General features: G+C 42.4%; 1 protein-coding gene across 18 annotated transcripts in view; it reads right to left on the bottom strand.

The window, feature by feature from the left end:
- Window positions 1–18,795, bottom strand: part of LOC109636998 (potassium channel subfamily T member 1-like) — a 161,211-nt gene that overhangs the window by 15,901 nt on the left and 126,515 nt on the right. For all 18 annotated transcript variants that reach the window (XM_069523384.1, XM_069523378.1, XM_069523382.1 and 15 more), the window contains 8 exons: window positions 7,514–7,608; window positions 6,416–6,596; window positions 5,647–5,811; window positions 4,647–4,783; window positions 3,269–3,332; window positions 2,968–3,076; window positions 2,757–2,865; window positions 43–192 (listed from right to left, as the gene is read on the bottom strand). In XM_069523384.1, the coding sequence (XP_069379485.1) occupies window positions 43–192; window positions 2,757–2,865; window positions 2,968–3,076; window positions 3,269–3,332; window positions 4,647–4,783; window positions 5,647–5,811; window positions 6,416–6,596; window positions 7,514–7,608 (1,010 nt within the window). The remainder of the gene's footprint in view (window positions 1–42; window positions 193–2,756; window positions 2,866–2,967; window positions 3,077–3,268; window positions 3,333–4,646; window positions 4,784–5,646; window positions 5,812–6,415; window positions 6,597–7,513; window positions 7,609–18,795) is intronic.

Here is an 18,795-nt window from a genome sequence, read left to right as displayed (position 1 = left end):
GAATAAGATAAATTATTATGAGAGTGTGAGAGTTTTACTAACTTCTTATGTGCATGGAAGGAGGCGTAGGTGAAGCTTTTTCCATCATACTCCCCAAAGAACTTGCTGTCACACAAACGGATGTGGTAGACCTCGTTTCCCGAGCAGCGTCCGTACATCTTCTGCCAATGCTCAGGTGACAGCTGCCCCTCCCTGGAAAAGCATTATCAGAATATGTATGTATGTATGACTTGAATTAAAGGACCATGAGTCGTTTCCAGTATTAAAAAAGCAACTTTACATTGAATTAGACTTCATTTAAAACTCAGAATGTCACATCTCCCGATGAAACTATGAACATGACCTTTCCTGACCTTGTACTCCTGAGCTTCCTCCATTTTACTCACAATGACTCTTCACAGCAAGTCTTATTTTAACCCAATGAAGACAATGGTCTGAATGAGACACTGCCTGATAACTTTGACCCTGATAAGGTCATACTCCGAATTATCAAATTAAGATGTGGAGTATTCAGACCTTAGTAGTATAATGTAGATGTGTACATGTCGGGTATAAAAGCTTTCGCAGCATGTGCAGCAGTTACAACGTGCTTGACGACAAATGCTCTGGGTTTGAGTGTAAACAAGAGGCTCTAAGAAGAAATCACTTTACTGGTGTGAGTTCCAAACCATGTGTTTTATGAAGTTTCTGGATGGACGCAAACATCGCAATGGGGATATTCTCTAAAATAGAATATTCTAAAAAATATTCTATGTAGATGTGACACACAATCAAACTATGCTGTGACACATGTAAACAGGAATTGTAATCTTTTAGCAACACATATAAGCATCATAATTGAAATAATGTCTTCTTCAGGATAAGGTCAATAGCCAGATTGTTGGTGTCGATGAAGACAGTCACAATATTTAACTAAAGCAATGAAAAAACTATAAGGTCATTTTATTGTGGCCGTATATCCTCATGCTTTTAATCATTTCAAAATAAAATTGTGCCACAGAGCCACCTATTAACATTCCTGTCACATTCACAGCCACAAGGCAGAACAGGTTCCCATAATGGAAGTTAAAATGGATGTTTTTTGTCTCTGCTGTGGAGAGCGGTGAAGAAACAATGGTCCCTCTGCAGAGAAAGTGAAAGGCACAATGTAATGTTTACAGACTTGACAGAGACAAGTTTCTGCAGCTGTGTGGGGACAAACTGTAAACCATCTAAACTAAACTGCAGGAGTATCAGTCATTTTACTCTGATATCATGAATCAACTGGAACTGAATCTGTCCACATGACTAACAGCACAGAAGGATATTACGCATTCACACTGCTGTCAGAGCTGTGTTGATATCAGCATGTAAGAGGGTTTGAGCAGCTCTGGAGGCAGAAATGATATCAATAAGTTATGTCAGGGTGAGATCCACTGAATTCTTTAGTTAAATTTCAAAAACATATCAGAGAAAAGTTTTTCTGGGGTCAGTTCGTAACAGCACTCTATGGTAGATTTAGGTGGTGCTGCTTGTTTCCAGCAACAAAGCACTCTCTGTAGCTCTTAACGAGACCTCGATGCTTCTCAGCTAGTAGTTAGTTTAATACTTTCTCACCTGTGAAAGTAATTGAAGACAATAGTCTGCTTGAAATATCCCCACGTGTTTATCACCACTTCTATCGGGTACAAATCATTTTCTCCTGACCATAAGATCTTTGTAGAATAAGCAAGAATTCAGCTCTTTGTGTGGCTTCTTTGTTTTCTTTCTGTGTGCAAATCGAAGGTGTGCAGGTATGCATGACAAAAGAGCTTTTCAAAAAGAAAGGAGCATTGTTTCAGTGAGCTGGAAGCAAACAGGCAAATTGTGGATGTACATGAATATGATTTAGTGCGAAAGAGGAGGACAACTCACAAGGTAATAAAATGGGCAGCATTATATTCTCTAATCTTCATGAGCACTCAAAGTGATTCACATCACAGATCACAAACACATTCATACAGCGCTCACTATAGTATGAAGCACATTGCACATCAATCAGAAAATCTCAGTGTCTTGCCCAAGGACACTTCAACATGCAGACTGGAGGAGGCAGGAATCAAAAGACAGATTGGCTGCTCTAGCTCAGCTCTACCAAACGGATGCTTCTGGATGTCCTGAGATCTAGACTCGAAAACAGAGGTGACCAGGTCTTTGCAGTGGCTCTAATCACTAGACCAGCTTACTTATTCATATCAGAACTGCTTAGACCTTTGAATCATTGCTATAGACCCACTTTTTCTCACTGGCTTTCAATTTAAGTTGAGTTTTGAGATTTCATCGGTTATTGTGGAATATCTTAAAGGTTCAGTGTGTACAATTTAGTGACATCTAGTGGTGTGAATGATTGTTGCAGCTGAATACCCCTGCCCTCACCCTCCCCTTCCCAACATGAAAGAGAACCTGTGGTAGCTTCGGTTTTCATCAAAAACTCAAAAAGGTTTCTAGTTTGTCCAGTTTGGGCTTCTGTAATAAAACATGGCAGCCTCCGTAGAGAGGACCCACTCCTGATGTAATGTAAAGGGCCTAAACAACAATTTGTACAAAGTAGATGATCACACACTATAAAAACAACTAGGATTATTTTATATTCAATTTCTGCTAATAAATCACTTTGACCTAAATCTTACACACAATTCTCAAAGTATATTAATATTGAGTATAAAAGTAAATCAAAGTACATACTGACAGTAAATAAATACATCAAATAAATATAATCATTGTAAAGAAATACTCACTGTCCTCTGGAGGTGTGAACCAAGAGAGTGACTAAGGTGGACGTGGCTGGACACACACAGTTGAGCGCCAACATTGCATATTTGAACTCCTCTTCACAGACTACATGATCTGAATGACATAGATACATTTGAATGATAAGTCGGTTTAGGAAATCTAATAGACGGACACAATGACTGTATTTGAGAAGTTATGTGATCTCCCTGCACCTACCAGCAAACTTGACATGAAATTTATTTTCTGGTTTGAGAATCTGGACGTAGAGGGGACAGTTTGGAGCAAAGTCCTTTGCAGCCCAGGCCCTCAAAATAGTCTGGTGATCCTGTGGGATGAGAAAAGGATCTATTTTACTCATCCAGAGACTCGATACTATGAAGTTTGCCTCAGAGACTCAGTGTGCTCTCAATACTTAGAAGAATCGCAATGAGAATCTCTAACGTTTAAAGAGGTTTTATGCTGGATATGAAAACAGAGTTTACAACTGCTTCGACAAATTCCCGTGGATGTGACTCACGGCAGCCGTTCGGTCGACTTCGTTCCTGCTGCTCAGGATGAAGCAGGCCTCAGCATCATCCATCCTGAGGATCGACAGAGAGAGTGATAAGAAAAAAGGGACAGAAAACTCATTATTTAAAGAGATCAATGCTTTAAAGAAAAACAAGCCAAGGTCTCATGATAATGAAAGAAAAGTTTAACAGACCAAGTCCTGTATGACAACTTAGCTGTTGGTTGAAATGAGACTGCAGAACACGCAATCACTCATTTGTGACAGAAAACTCAATGGGATCCAGAGTATGAGATGATGAAACTCAAATCTTTCAGAAAAGCAACAGTGATTTGTCTATTAAGCTCACCTGGCTGGGTGATTACGTATTATTGCGAGAAATTGCAATAGCATGTAATCCCCCTGCTGCAAAACAGCATCTGCCAATAAGCTGAACGATCCCCCAAAGCAAACCATAAATCAGGGAACAGCATGCCGGTGATGCTGTAGCAACAATATGCGGCATTAACTGAGCCAGAGCTGGAAGATCAAACATGTCTCATTGAGTACTATCACAGTTTGTATTGTGGTGTGTGAATGTGGCCTGGGATGAGAGCAGATGATAAACGCAGGATGAAATCCTATTACGCTGATGTGTAAACAGAGGTCAACCAAATAGACTTCACAATCTAACTACGCTCTAGACGGCTCTGCGAAGGTGGAGGGTTTATACTTCATATTACCTCTGCCAAGGAGGTTATGTTTTCATTGCTGTTTGTTTTGCTTTTAGCAGGATTACGCAAACACTACAGAACAGATTTTATCAAAACTGGGGAATGGTGGGGTATGGGCCAAAGACACACATTAACTCAAAGTGCCCTTCTAGCTATATAAAAAATATCCTTATAGAGAGATTCTAACACAGACTATAAATTGCCCTAGAATAACCTCACAACATTTTACGTCAATATGTGTCCAGACTATAGACTGTTTCATTTCATCCTCTGGTCCAAACTGACGTGTGAGCCTAATTTAAAACAGTTCCCGGAAGGCGTTAGTGACAGCCAGTGTTCGTGAGAATGGAACGGATATACAGACAGACAGATGCATGTATGGACAATGCTATACAGTGCATCCACAGTTGCGTAATGTTACTGATGCATAATGAGCTAAACAGAAACCCAAACCTTTAAAGAATAAGATGTGAATGTTTAAGAACTTGGTATTAATACCTAGTAGATATCGATCAATGACAAACAGATAATTATACTGAATTAGTCAGAGAGGTCAGTGGCACTCACAACTGCTAAAAACATATAGGACATAACTACATAGGTTATTCAATCTGTTTTTCATATGTGCTTGTGTTTGCTTAAATGTGAGAATCCATGCCACTGATTTCACTCACTTGGCCCTCATCAGGTCCTGGTCTTTGAGGGCAGACCCCTGCAGGTAGATGACCCTCTGGGACCACAGAGGGATTTGGAGGATGCGGCGAACCTGAATGTCTATCTCTGTCGGACAGAGAATCACCACGTAATAGTCCTGCACAACAAAGAGACACGGGTGCTTTTATTTCAAATCCCCGAGGAATATTAAATATGCCTGGCTGAATACGCAGCACTCAAAAGTTACAGTTTGGCTGAGAGATGCCCGCTTCAAAAACCAGAGAGACGAGATCAGACAAACCTGCTCAAACTGAAATGTCTCTGATGGCACAAAACCAAAGTGTTTCTAACTTTGGCAGAAAACTGTGTGGAATGGACTCGTGTGGGAGCTGATCCATCAGCATAAAAAGTAGCCTGAGAAAATTGATACAGAGCCTTTAAACTGCCTTTTTTCTGCAGTTACTTTATATATTAAATATTTCCTTATATAATCTTAATGGAACAGCGTTATACTCGCGGAAGCTCAGACATGTCTCTGCCTTCCCTGTATGACGTGGTCACCAGACACATTCACGGTCTGATCAATACCAATGTAAGTGACATTAGTTTTATCACATCGTTGGCATCCCTTCATGCACAGGAGTGCTCTGGATCACATACAGTGACAGCGTTTAGGTTACATGTTTGTCTTTTTTAAATGTGAGATCATCAGTTATCGATATCCTCTACAAGAAGCAGGTAATTACCACTTATTGGTAGTGGTTGAAAATGTCTATATCGTGCATTCTTATTATTATAACTTATACAAATGCATTTTCTTAATGTAAAATATTTAACTGCAGGATTCTTGCAGAAAGTAAATCATATTATTAAATTGAACCAAATTGGTACATTGAAACCTATAATCTGTCACTTATCTTATCACAACCATTTCAAAGCTGATGGTTGAAACAAGAAGTAAAAAGTGGGAGGTCACGATCCCAGTTAAAGAAACATGGCCATTTCTTATTTCCACTATACCTGTAGTCTGGGATGAGCGTAGAACTCGTTAAGGAAATCCATCAGCAGGTCGATCTTCAGCGAGCTGACACACAACACCACATGCTTCTCCGTCTGCGCCCGGTGGCGGCTGTAGTTCCCTCCTAACTTCTGTTTCTCCATCCACAGGTATGCTAGTTCTTCAAACTGACACAATGACAACAGCATTGCTGTGATGTCAACAGCAGCAAGAATTGACAAAGTAATAGAAGAAAGACAGATTTGCAGCCTGAACACAGATGGTGAAGCACTGGAGGATAAAACTGGTGACGCATTCATCTGCCAGCAGCAGTAGTTAATTTTGGTTTCTCACCCAATTAAACACTTCAGATTCTTCTTTTCAAATGAATAACACAGTGAGCAGACGGTTTTGGAAAGTGTGACCCAGGATGACTTGGCCAGAATTTTGAGTGAGATTTGTAAACTTCTTCAGCAAACTATAAATTATCAGAAGTAAGAACCTTAGTAAATTTTGTGTTTGCTCTCAGTGAGTAAGAGACAGTAACAACTTTCTTCACGAGCTAGTGATGTCGTCCATAAATGCAGCAACGGAGCAGAGCATCAAGTTACAGATTTCTTGTGTAAACATTTTTTGGTTCATGAAGCTGTGGTGGGACAAAGCAGAAAATGGCGAGCCACCACAGTCTAGATAACCAATGGGAAACACTGCTGTGATATGAAGAGATAAGACATTAGCCTTGGTAGAGGCATGTGTTCTAAGAGCACCCTTGTAGCTGATTTTGGTTTATACCTGCAGTGGGAGGACCACCAGGGCAACACAGATGAGAATTACCACCAGCAGCTTGGACGGCAAGATCTGTGGCGTGACGTCCCCGTAGCCCACAGTGGAGAAGGTGACGATGCAGAAATAGAACGAGTCAAACAAGGTCAGTTTCTTCCCAGCTCTCTCGAGGTGCTGGATACCACAAGCTCTGCAGGAAAACCGATTGGATCAGCAACATCATCAGATACGTCTCCCACAGGTAAAGACAATTAAAATAAAACACATGCAGATTTATTTTAATAAGGAAATGTGCTTTGGTTTTACGATTTTGTCTGGTGGGCTGGGTATCAGAATTCAATCTGCCCAAGACCAAAGTTCACGAAAAGTCAATACAGCCTCCTCCTCTGTATTTCTCAGTCTTTTATATAGACACCACTGATTGCTCTGGCAGTTCCACTTCACTGCTTGTGCTTATTTATTGATAAGAAAACCATGAGGGGGGAGGGAGAGTGAGAATGTCTAACTGGGTGGTTGCCAATGCTCGTAAGGTTGACAAAGAGATAAGGTCCAGGAAGTGGCAGCTTTTAATAAGATAAACTGGTGTTGTTAGAGTGGAAAGCACCTACATCAGAAAAGAAGGGATTAACAATGGCTATTTATGCCGAAATCCTTTACACAGTTTATTCACTTAACACTTTTTTTCTTGTTCTCTTGTACTCATTACCTGCATTTTAGAGCATCTGCTAAATGACCAAGTGTTCCTTCAATTTCCGTTGCTGATCGTCACAAACTAGTTTCTAGAAAGTTTTATATTTTACAATTTGCTTTTGCCAGTAACTATTGCTACATTACTTAAAAATATAAAAACTCCTACTTTTAACAATTGCCGCTCTTCATTTTGCTTCAAGCTGTTCACATCTGACTCCACCACTGAGCTGAGAGCAGACCATGCCTGCTTTCAAGTGCCAACATTTCAATCTCTAATTTAGATTCAATTTGCTACCAACTGTTCATTTTTGATTTCTGGCAAACTACACATTTAAACAACAAAGCAATTCAAAGCTTTTAATGCAGAAGGTTGAGGGACTAGATTTTGTACTGATGCGTTTCACCATGTTCACTCACCCTGTGAAAACCAGACACATCAAGGTGCAGACGAGGATGATCACCTGGTTGAACACGGCAGAGTGGGTCCTCTGGATGGCTCGATGGAAATCATTCTGGACAGATGAACACAGACAGGTTTTAAAGTCATATACAGTGATTCAAAAATATTTTTTGTATTTTCTGGATTTGAAATAATAACATCTTTCAGGTCTCAAAAACCACATCAAGAATATTTATAAAATGCCGCTAGAAATTCACTCGATGTGCTCTTATTTATTCAAGTTTCAGTGTGCAGCATTTAGTGTCATCTAGTGGAGGAGTTGCAATTTGCAATTAAATGAAAATCCCTGCCCTTCACCCTCCGCGTCCAAAGAGAACCTACGAAGTCCACCTCTCGAGTAGAAGTTATTGAGGAATACCTTGATCTCCAATGTGTATTCATCCCTAACCCTAATCACAACCCAAAAACCAAACACTAATCACAACCCTAACCCTACCCCTTCAAAAAGTTGTAGAAGCTCGGGGGTGGTACCAATGGATCGGGCATACCCACATTAGTGGAGATGGAACCAACTTCCAAGTCTCTATGACCTTCAGAAAAAAAGTTATTGAAGAATATCTTGATCTCCAATGTGTATTCATCCCTAACCCTAATCACAACCCTAACCCTAACCCTAATCACAACCCTAACCCTAATTGCAACCCTAACCCATATTCACCATAGGGTGAATAACTCCGCGCTGCTTGCTCGAAACGTGCTGAAATTCGGAGTGGTTGCGTGGCAGGCTACCCTTTATTAATCATGAAATGCCCAAGTCTCTATGACTTTCAGAAAAAAAGTTATTCAAAAATATCTTGTACTTTTTTTTTTAGATTTGGTGGTTTCACCATTTCTGGAGGTCGTAGAAGCTCGGGGGTGGTTTCAATGGATCGGGAATAGTCATATTAGTGGAGATGGAACCAACTTCCAAGTCTCTATGACCTTCAGAAAAGAAGTTATTGAAGAATATCTTGATCTCCAATGTGTATTCATTCCTAACCCTAACCCTAATCACAACCCAAAAACCAAACACTAATCACAACCCTAACCCTACCCCTTCCAAAAGTCGTAGAAGCTCGGGGGAGGTAACAATGGATCGGGCACACCCACATTAGTGGAGATGGAACAAACTTCCAAGTCTCTATGACCTTCAGAAAAAAAGTTATTGAAGAATATCTTGATCTCCAATGGGTTTTCATTCGTAACCCTAACCCTAAACAGAACCCAAAAATGAAACACTGATCACAACCCTAACCCTTCCAAAGGTTGTAGGAGCTCGGGGGTGGTACCAATGGATCGGGCATAACCACATTAGTGGAGATGGAACCAACTTCCAAGTCTCTATGACCTTCAGAAAGAAAGTTATTGAAGAATATCTTGATCTCCAGTGGGCATTCATCCCTAACCCTAATCACAACCCTAACCCTAACCCTAACCCTAATCACAACCCTAACCCTAACCCTAACCACAACCCTAACCCTCATTGCAAGCCTAACCCTTATTCACCCTAGGGTGAATAACTTCGCGCTGCTTGCTCGAAACGTGCTGAAATTCGGTGTGGTCGCGTGGCAGGCTACCCTTCATTAATGCCGAAATGCCCAAGTCTCTATGACTTTCAGAAAAAAAGTTATTTACAAATATCTCATATTTTTTTGGGGAGATTTGGTGGTTTCACCATTTCTGAAGGTCGTAGAAGCTCGGGGGTGGTACCAATGGATCGGGCATAGGCACATTAGTGGAGATGGAACAAACTTCCAAGTCTCTATGACCTTCAGAAAACAAGTTATTGAAGAATATCTTGATCTCCAATGGGTTTTTATTCCTAACCCTAACCCTAAACAGAACCCAAAAATGAAACACTGATCACAACCCTAACCCTAACCCTTCCAAAGGTCGTAGGAGCTCGGGGGTGGTACCAATGGATCGGGCATACCCACATTAGTGGAGATGGAAATAACTTCCAAGTCTCTATGACCTTCAGAAAGAAAGTTATTGAAGAATATCTTGATCTCCAGTGGGCATTCATCCCTAACCCTAATCACAACCCTAACCCTAACCCTAACCCTAACCCTAACCACAACCCTAACCCTCATTGCAAGCCTAACCCTTATTCACCAAAGGGTGAATAACTTCGCGCTGCTTGCTCGAAACGTGCTGAAATTCGGTGTGGTCGCGTGGCAGGCTACCCTTCATTAATGCCGAAATGCCCAAGTCTCTATGACTTTCAGAAAAAAAGTTATTGAAGAATATCTTGATCTCCAGTGGGCATTCATCCCTAACCCTAATCACAACCCTAACCCTAACCCTAACCACAACCCTAACCCTAACCCTCATTGCAAGCCTAACCCTTATTCACCATAGGGTGAATAACTTCGCGCTGCTTGCTCGAAACGTGCTGAAATTCGGTGTGGTCGCGTGGCAGGCTACCCTTCATTAATGCCGAAATGCCCAAGTCTCTATGACTTTCAGAAAAAAAGTTATTTACAAATATCTCGTACTTTTTTGGGGAGATTTGGTGGTTTCACCATTTCTGAAGGTCGTAGAAGCTCGGGGATGGTCCCAATGGATCGGGCATAGGCACATTAGTGGAGATGGAACCAACTTCCAAGTCTCTATGACCTTCAGAAAAAAAGTTATTGAAGAATATCTTGATCTCCAATGGGTTTTCATTCCTAACCCTAACCCTAAACAGAACCCAAAAATGAAACACTGATCACAACCCTAACCCTAACCCTTCCAAAGGTCGTAGGAGCTCGGGGGTGGTACCAATGGATCGGGCATACCCACATTAGTGGAGATGGAAATAACTTCCAAGTCTCTATGACCTTCAGAAAGAAAGTTATTGAAGAATATCTTGATCTCCAGTGGGCATTCATCCCTAACCCTAATCACAACCCTAACCACAACCCTAACCCTAACCCTCATTGCAAGCCTAACCCTTATTCACCATAGGGTGAATAACTTCGCGCTGCTTGCTCGAAACGTGCTGAAATTCGGTGTGGTCGCGTGGCAGGCTACCCTTCATTAATGCCGAAATGCCCAAGTCTCTATGACTTTCAGAAAAAAAGTTATTTACAAATATCTCGTACTTTTTTGGGGAGATTTGGTGGTTTCACCATTTCTGAAGGTCGTAGAAGCTCGGGGGTGGTCCCAATGGATCGGGCATAGGCACATTAGTGGAGATGGAACCAACTTCCAAGTCTCTATGACCTTCAGAAAAAAAGTTATTGAAGAATATCTTGATCTCCAATGGGTTTTCATTCCTAACCCTAACCCTAAACAGAACCCAAAAATGAAACACTGATCACAACCCTAACCCTAACCCTTCCAAAGGTCGTAGGAGCTCGGGGGTGGTACCAATGGATCGGGCATACCCACATTAGTGGAGATGGAAATAACTTCCAAGTCTCTATGACCTTCAGAAAGAAAGTTATTGAAGAATATCTTGATCTCCAGTGGGCATTCATCCCTAACCCTAATCACAACCCTAACCCTAACCCTAACCCTAACCACAACCCTAACCCTCATTGCAAGCCTAACCCTTATTCACCATAGGGTGAATAACTTTGCGCTGCTTGCTCGAAACGTGCTGAAATTCGGTGTGGTCGCGTGGCAGGCTACCCTTCATTAATGCCGAAATGCCCAAGTCTCTATGACTTTCAGAAAAAAAGTTATTTACAAATATCTCGTACTTTTTTGGGGAGATTTGGTGGTTTCACCATTTCTGAAGGTCGTAGAAGCTCAGGGATGGTCCCAATGGATCGGGCATAGGCACATTAGTGGAGATGGAACAAACTTCCAAGTCTCTATGACCTTCAGAAAAAAAGTTATTGAAGAATATCTTGATCTCCAATGGGTTTTCATTCCTAACCCTAACCCTAAACAGAACCCAAAAATGAAACACTGATCACAACCCTAACCCTAACCCTTCCAAAGGTCGTAGGAGCTCGGGGGTGGTACCAATGGATCGGGCATACCCACATTAGTGGAGATGGAAATAACTTCCAAGTCTCTATGACCTTCAGAAAGAAAGTTATTGAAGAATATCTTGATCTCCAGTGGGCATTCATCCCTAACCCTAATCACAACCCTAACCCTAACCCTAACCACAACCCTAACCCTAACCCTCATTGCAAGCCTAACCCTTATTCACCATAGGGTGAATAACTTCGCGCTGCTTGCTCGAAACGTGCTGAAATTCGGTGTGGTCGCGTGGCAGGCTACCCTTCATTAATGCCGAAATGCCCAAGTCTCTATGACTTTCAGAAAAAAAGTTATTTACAAATATCTCGTACTTTTTTGGGGAGATTTGGTGGTTTCACCATTTCTGAAGGTCGTAGAAGCTCGGGGATGGTCCCAATGGATCGGGCATAGGCACATTAGTGGAGATGGAACCAACTTCCAAGTCTCTATGACCTTCAGAAAAAAAGTTATTGAAGAATATCTTGATCTCCAATGGGTTTTCATTCCTAACCCTAACCCTAAACAGAACCCAAAAATGAAACACTGATCACAACCCTAACCCTAACCCTTCCAAAGGTCGTAGGAGCTCGGGGGTGGTACCAATGGATCGGGCATACCCACATTAGTGGAGATGGAAATAACTTCCAAGTCTCTATGACCTTCAGAAAGAAAGTTATTGAAGAATATCTTGATCTCCAGTGGGCATTCATCCCTAACCCTAATCACAACCCTAACCCTAACCCTAACCACAACCCTAACCCTCATTGCAAGCCTAACCCTTATTCACCATAGGGTGAATAACTTCGCGCTGCTTGCTCGAAACGTGCTGAAATTCGGTGTGGTCGCGTGGCAGGCTACCCTTCATTAATGCCGAAATGCCCAAGTCTCTATGACTTTCAGAAAAAAAGTTATTTACAAATATCTCGTACTTTTTTGGGGAGATTTGGTGGTTTCACCATTTCTGAAGGTCGTAGAAGCTCGGGGATGGTCCCAATGGATCGGGCATAGGCACATTAGTAGAGATGGAAATAACTTCCAAGTCTCTATGACCTTCAGAAAGAAAGTTATTGAAGAATATCTTGATCTCCAGTGGGCATTCATCCCTAACCCTAATCACAACCCTAACCCTAACCCTAACCACAACCCTAACCCTAACCCTCATTGCAAGCCTAACCCTTATTCACCATAGGGTGAATAACTTCGCGCTGCTTGCTCGAAACGTGCTGAAATTCGGTGTGGTCGCGTGGCAGGCTACCCTTCATTAATGCTGAAATGCCCAAGTCTCTATGACTTTCAGAAAAAAAGTTATTTACAAATATCTCGTACTTTTTTGGGGAGATTTGGTGGTTTCACCATTTCTGAAGGTCGTAGAAGCTCGGGGATGGTCCCAATGTATCGGGCATAGGCACATTAGTAGAGATGGAACCAACTTCCAAGTCTCTATGACCTTCAGAAAAAAAGTTATTGAAGAATATCTTGATCTCCAATGGGTTTTCATTCCTAACCCTAACCCTAAACAGAACCCAAAAATGAAACACTGATCACAACCCTAACCCTAACCCTTCCAAAGGTCGTAGGAGCTCGGGGGTGGTACCAATGGATCGGGCATACCCACATTAGTGGAGATGGAAATAACTTCCAAGTCTCTATGACCTTCAGAAAGAAAGTTATTGAAGAATATCTTGATCTCCAGTGGGCATTCATCCCTAACCCTAATCACAACCCTAACCCTAACCCTAACCCTAACCACAACCCTAACCCTCATTGCAAGCCTAACCCTTATTCACCATAGGGTGAATAACTTCGCGCTGCTTGCTCGAAACGTGCTGAAATTCGGTGTGGTCGCGTGGCAGGCTACCCTTCATTAATGCCGAAATGCCCAAGTCTCTATGACTTTCAGAAAAAAAGTTATTTACAAATATCTCGTACTTTTTTGGGGAGATTTGGTGGTTTCACCATTTCTGAAGGTCGTAGAAGCTCGGGGATGGTCCCAATGGATCGGGCATAGGCACATTAGTAGAGATGGAAATAACTTCCAAGTCTCTATGACCTTCAGAAAGAAAGTTATTGAAGAATATCTTGATCTCCAGTGGGCATTCATCCCTAACCCTAATCACAACCCTAACCCTAACCCTAACCCTAACCACAACCCTAACCCTAACCCTCATTGCAAGCCTAACCCTTATTCACCATAGGGTGAATAACTTCGTGCTGCTTGCTCGAAACGTGCTGAAATTCGGTGTGGTCGCGTGGCAGGCTACCCTTCATTAATGCCGAAATGCCCAAGTCTCTATGACTTTCAGAAAAAAAGTTATTTACAAATATCTCGTACTTTTTTGGGGAGATTTGGTGGTTTCACCATTTCTGAAGGTCGTAGAAGCTCGGGGATGGTCCCAATGTATCGGGCATAGGCACATTAGTAGAGATGGAACCAACTTCCAAGTCTCTATGACCTTCAGAAAAAAAGTTATTGAAGAATATCTTGATCTCCAATGGGTTTTCATTCCTAACCCTAACCCTAAACAGAACCCAAAAATGAAACACTGATCACAACCCTAACCCTAACCCTTCCAAAGGTCGTAGGAGCTCGGGGGTGGTACCAATGGATCGGGCATACCCACATTAGTGGAGATGGAAATAACTTCCAAGTCTCTATGACCTTCAGAAAGAAAGTTATTGAAGAATATCTTGATCTCCAGTGGGCATTCATCCCTAACCCTAATCACAACCCTAACCCTAACCCTAACCACAACCCTAACCCTCATTGCAAGCCTAACCCTTATTCACCATAGGGTGAATAACTTCGCGCTGCTTGCTCGAAACGTGCTGAAATTCGGTGTGGTCGCGTGGCAGGCTACCCTTCATTAATGCCGAAATGCCCAAGTCTCTATGACTTTCAGAAAAAAAGTTATTTACAAATATCTCGTACTTTTTTGGGGAGATTTGGTGGTTTCACCATTTCTGAAGGTCGTAGAAGCTCGGGGATGGTCCCAATGGATCGGGCATAGGCACATTAGTAGAGATGGAAATAACTTCCAAGTCTCTATGACCTTCAGAAAGAAAGTTATTGAAGAATATCTTGATCTCCAGTGGGCATTCATCCCTAACCCTAATCACAACCCTAACCCTAACCCTAACCCTAACCACAACCCTAACCCTAACCTTCATTGCAAGCCTAACCCTTATTCACCATAGGGTGAATAACTTCGCGCTGCTTGCTCGAAACGTGCTGAAATTCGGTGTGGTCGCGTGGCAGGCTACCCTTCATTAATGCCGAAATGCCCAAGTCTCTATGACTTTCAGAAAAAAAGTTATTTACAAATATCTCGTACTTTTTTGGGGAGATTTGGTGGTTTCACCATTTCTGAAGGTCGTAGAAGCTCGGGGATGGTCCCAATGTATCGGGCATAGGCACATTAGTAGAGATGGAACCAACTTCCAAGTCTCTATGACCTTCAGAAAAAAAGTTATTGAAGAATATCTTGATCTCCAATGGGTTTTCATTCCTAACCCTAACCCTAAACAGAACCCAAAAATGAAACACTGATCACAACCCTAACCCTAACCCTTCCAAAGGTCGTAGGAGCTCGGGGGTGGTACCAATGGATCGGGCATACCCACATTAGTGGAGATGGAAATAACTTCCAAGTCTCTATGACCTTCAGAAAGAAAGTTATTGAAGAATATCTTGATCTCCAGTGGGCATTCATCCCTAACCCTAATCACAACCCTAACCCTAACCCTAACCACAACCCTAACCCTAACCCTCATTGCAAGCCTAACCCTTATTCACCATAGGGTGAATAACTTCGCGCTGCTTGCTCGAAACGTGCTGAAATTCGGTGTGGTCGCGTGGCAGGCTACCCTTCATTAATGCTGAAATGCCCAAGTCTCTATGACTTTCAGAAAAAAAGTTATTTACAAATATCTCGTACTTTTTTGGGGAGATTTGGTGGTTTCACCATTTCTGAAGGTCGTAGAAGCTCGGGGATGGTCCCAATGGATCGGGCATAGGCACATTAGTGGAGATGGAACCAACTTCCAAGTCTCTATGACCTTCAGAAAAAAAGTTATTGAAGAATATCTTGATCTCCAATGGGTTTTCATTCCTAACCCTAACCCTAAACAGAACCCAAAAATGAAACACTGATCACAACCCTAACCCTAACCCTTCCAAAGGTCGTAGGAGCTCGGGGGTGGTACCAATGGATCGGGCATACCCACATTAGTGGAGATGGAAATAACTTCCAAGTCTCTATGACCTTCAGAAAGAAAGTTATTGAAGAATATCTTGATCTCCAGTGGGCATTCATCCCTAACCCTAATCACAACCCTAACCCTAACCCTAACCACAACCCTAACCCTAACCCTCATTGCAAGCCTAACCCTTATTCACCATAGGGTGAATAACTTCGCGCTGCTTGCTCGAAACGTGCTGAAATTCGGTGTGGTCGCGTGGCAGGCTACCCTTCATTAATGCCGAAATGCCCAAGTCTCTATGACTTTCAGAAAAAAAGTTATTTACAAATATCTCGTACTTTTTTGGGGAGATTTGGTGGTTTCACCATTTCTGAAGGTCGTAGAAGCTCGGGGATGGTCCCAATGGATCGGGCATAGGCACATTAGTGGAGATGGAACCAACTTCCAAGTCTCTATGACCTTCAGAAAAAAAGTTATTGAAGAATATCTTGATCTCCAATGGGTTTTCATTCCTAACCCTAACCCTAAACAGAACCCAAAAATGAAACACTGATCACAACCCTAACCCTAACCCTTCCAAAGGTCGTAGGAGCTCGGGGGTGGTACCAATGGATCGGGCATACCCACATTAGTGGAGATGGAAATAACTTCCAAGTCTCTATGACCTTCAGAAAGAAAGTTATTGAAGAATATCTTGATCTCCAGTGGGCATTCATCCCTAACCCTAATCACAACCCTAACCCTAACCCTAACCACAACCCTAACCCTAACCCTCATTGCAAGCCTAACCCTTATTCACCATAGGGTGAATAACTTTGCGCTGCTTGCTCGAAACGTGCTGAAATTCGGTGTGGTCGCGTGGCAGGCTACCCTTCATTAATGCTGAAATGCCCAAGTCTCTATGACTTTCAGAAAAAAAGTTATTTACAAATATCTCGTACTTTTTTGGGGAGATTTGGTGGTTTCACCATTTCTGAAGGTCGTAGAAGCTCGGGGATGGTCCCAATGGATCGGGCATAGGCACATTAGTGGAGATGGAACCAACTTCCAAGTCTCTATGACCTTCAGAAAAAAAGTTATTGAAGAATATCTTGATCTCCAATGGGTTTTCATTCCTAACCCTAACCCTAAACAGAACCCAAAAATGAAACACTGATCACAACCCTAACCCTAACCCTTCCAAAGGTCGTAGGAGCTCGGGGGTGGTACCAATGGATCGGGCATACCCACATTAGTGGAGATGGAAATAACTTCCAAGTCTCTATGACCTTCAGAAAGAAAGTTATTGAAGAATATCTTGATCTCCAGTGGGCATTCATCCCTAACCCTAATCACAACCCTAACCCTAACCCTAACCACAACCCTAACCCTCATTGCAAGCCTAACCCTTATTCACCATAGGGTGAATAACTTCGCGCTGCTTGCTCGAAACGTGCTGAAATTCGGTGTGGTCGCGTGGCAGGCTACCCTTCATTAATGCCGAAATGCCCAAGTCTCTATGACTTTCAGAAAAAAAGTTATTTACAAATATCTCGTACTTTTTTGGGGAGATTTGGTGGTTTCACCATTTCTGAAGGTCGTAGAAGCTCGGGGATGGTCCCAATGGATCGGGCATAGGCACATTAGTAGAGATGGAAATAACTTCCAAGTCTCTATGACCTTCAGAAAGAAAGTTATTGAAGAATATCTTGATCTCCAGTGGGCATTCATCCCTAACCCTAATCACAACCCTAACCCTAACCCTAACCCTAACCACAACCCTAACCCTAACCCTCATTGCAAGCCTAACCCTTATTCACCATAGGGTGAATAACTTCGCGCTGCTTGCTCGAAACGTGCTGAAATTCGGTGTGGTCGCGTGGCAGGCTACCCTTCATTAATGCCGAAATGCCCAAGTCTCTATGACTTTCAGAAAAAAAGTTATTTACAAATATCTCGTACTTTTTTGGGGAGATTTGGTGGTTTCACCATTTCTGAAGGTCGTAGAAGCTCGGGGATGGTCCCAATGTATCGGGCATAGGCACATTAGTAGAGATGGAACCAACTTCCAAGTCTCTATGACCTTCAGAAAAAAAGTTATTGAAGAATATCTTGATCTCCAATGGGTTTTCATTCCTAACCCTAACCCTAAACAGAACCCAAAAATGAAACACTGATCACAACCCTAACCCTAACCCTTCCAAAGGTCGTAGGAGCTCGGGGGTGGTACCAATGGATCGGGCATACCCACATTAGTGGAGATGGAAATAACTTCCAAGTCTCTATGACCTTCAGAAAGAAAGTTATTGAAGAATATCTTGATCTCCAGTGGGCATTCATCCCTAACCCTAATCACAACCCTAACCCTAACCCTAACCACAACCCTAACCCTAACCCTCATTGCAAGCCTAACCCTTATTCACCATAGGGTGAATAACTTCGCGCTGCTTGCTCGAAACGTGCTGAAATTCGGTGTGGTCGCGTGGCAGGCTACCCTTCATTAATGCTGAAATGCCCAAGTCTCTATGACTTTCAGAAAAAAAGTTATTTACAAATATCTCGTACTTTTTTGGGGAGATTTGGTGGTTTCACCATTTCTGAAGGTCGTAGAAGCTCGGGGATGGTCCCAATGGATCGGGCATAGGCACATTAGTGGAGATGGAACCAACTTCCAAGTCTCTATGACCTTCAGAAAAAAAGTTATTGAAGAATATCTTGATCTCCAATGGGTTTTCATTCCTAACCCTAACCCTAAACAGAACCCAAAAATGAAACACTGATCACAACCCTAACCCTAACCCTTCCAAAGGTCGTAGGAGCTCGGGGGTGGTACCAATGGATCGGGCATACCCACATTAGTGGAGATGGAAATAACTTCCAAGTCTCTATGACCTTCAGAAAGAAAGTTATTGAAGAATATCTTGATCTCCAGTGGGCATTCATCCCTAACCCTAATCACAACCCTAACCCTAACCCTAACCACAACCCTAACCCTAACCCTCATTGCAAGCCTAACCCTTATTCACCATAGGGTGAATAACTTCGCGCTGCTTGCTCGAAACGTGCTGAAATTCGGTGTGGTCGCGTGGCAGGCTACCCTTCATTAATGCCGAAATGC

Source organism: Paralichthys olivaceus, chromosome 4 (genome assembly GCF_024713975.1).
Source record: "Paralichthys olivaceus isolate ysfri-2021 chromosome 4, ASM2471397v2, whole genome shotgun sequence".
Taxonomy (NCBI): Eukaryota; Metazoa; Chordata; class Actinopteri; order Pleuronectiformes; family Paralichthyidae; genus Paralichthys; species Paralichthys olivaceus.
Note: the sequence above shows the minus strand (reverse complement) of the source record. Positions and strands in the feature narration are given on the sequence as shown.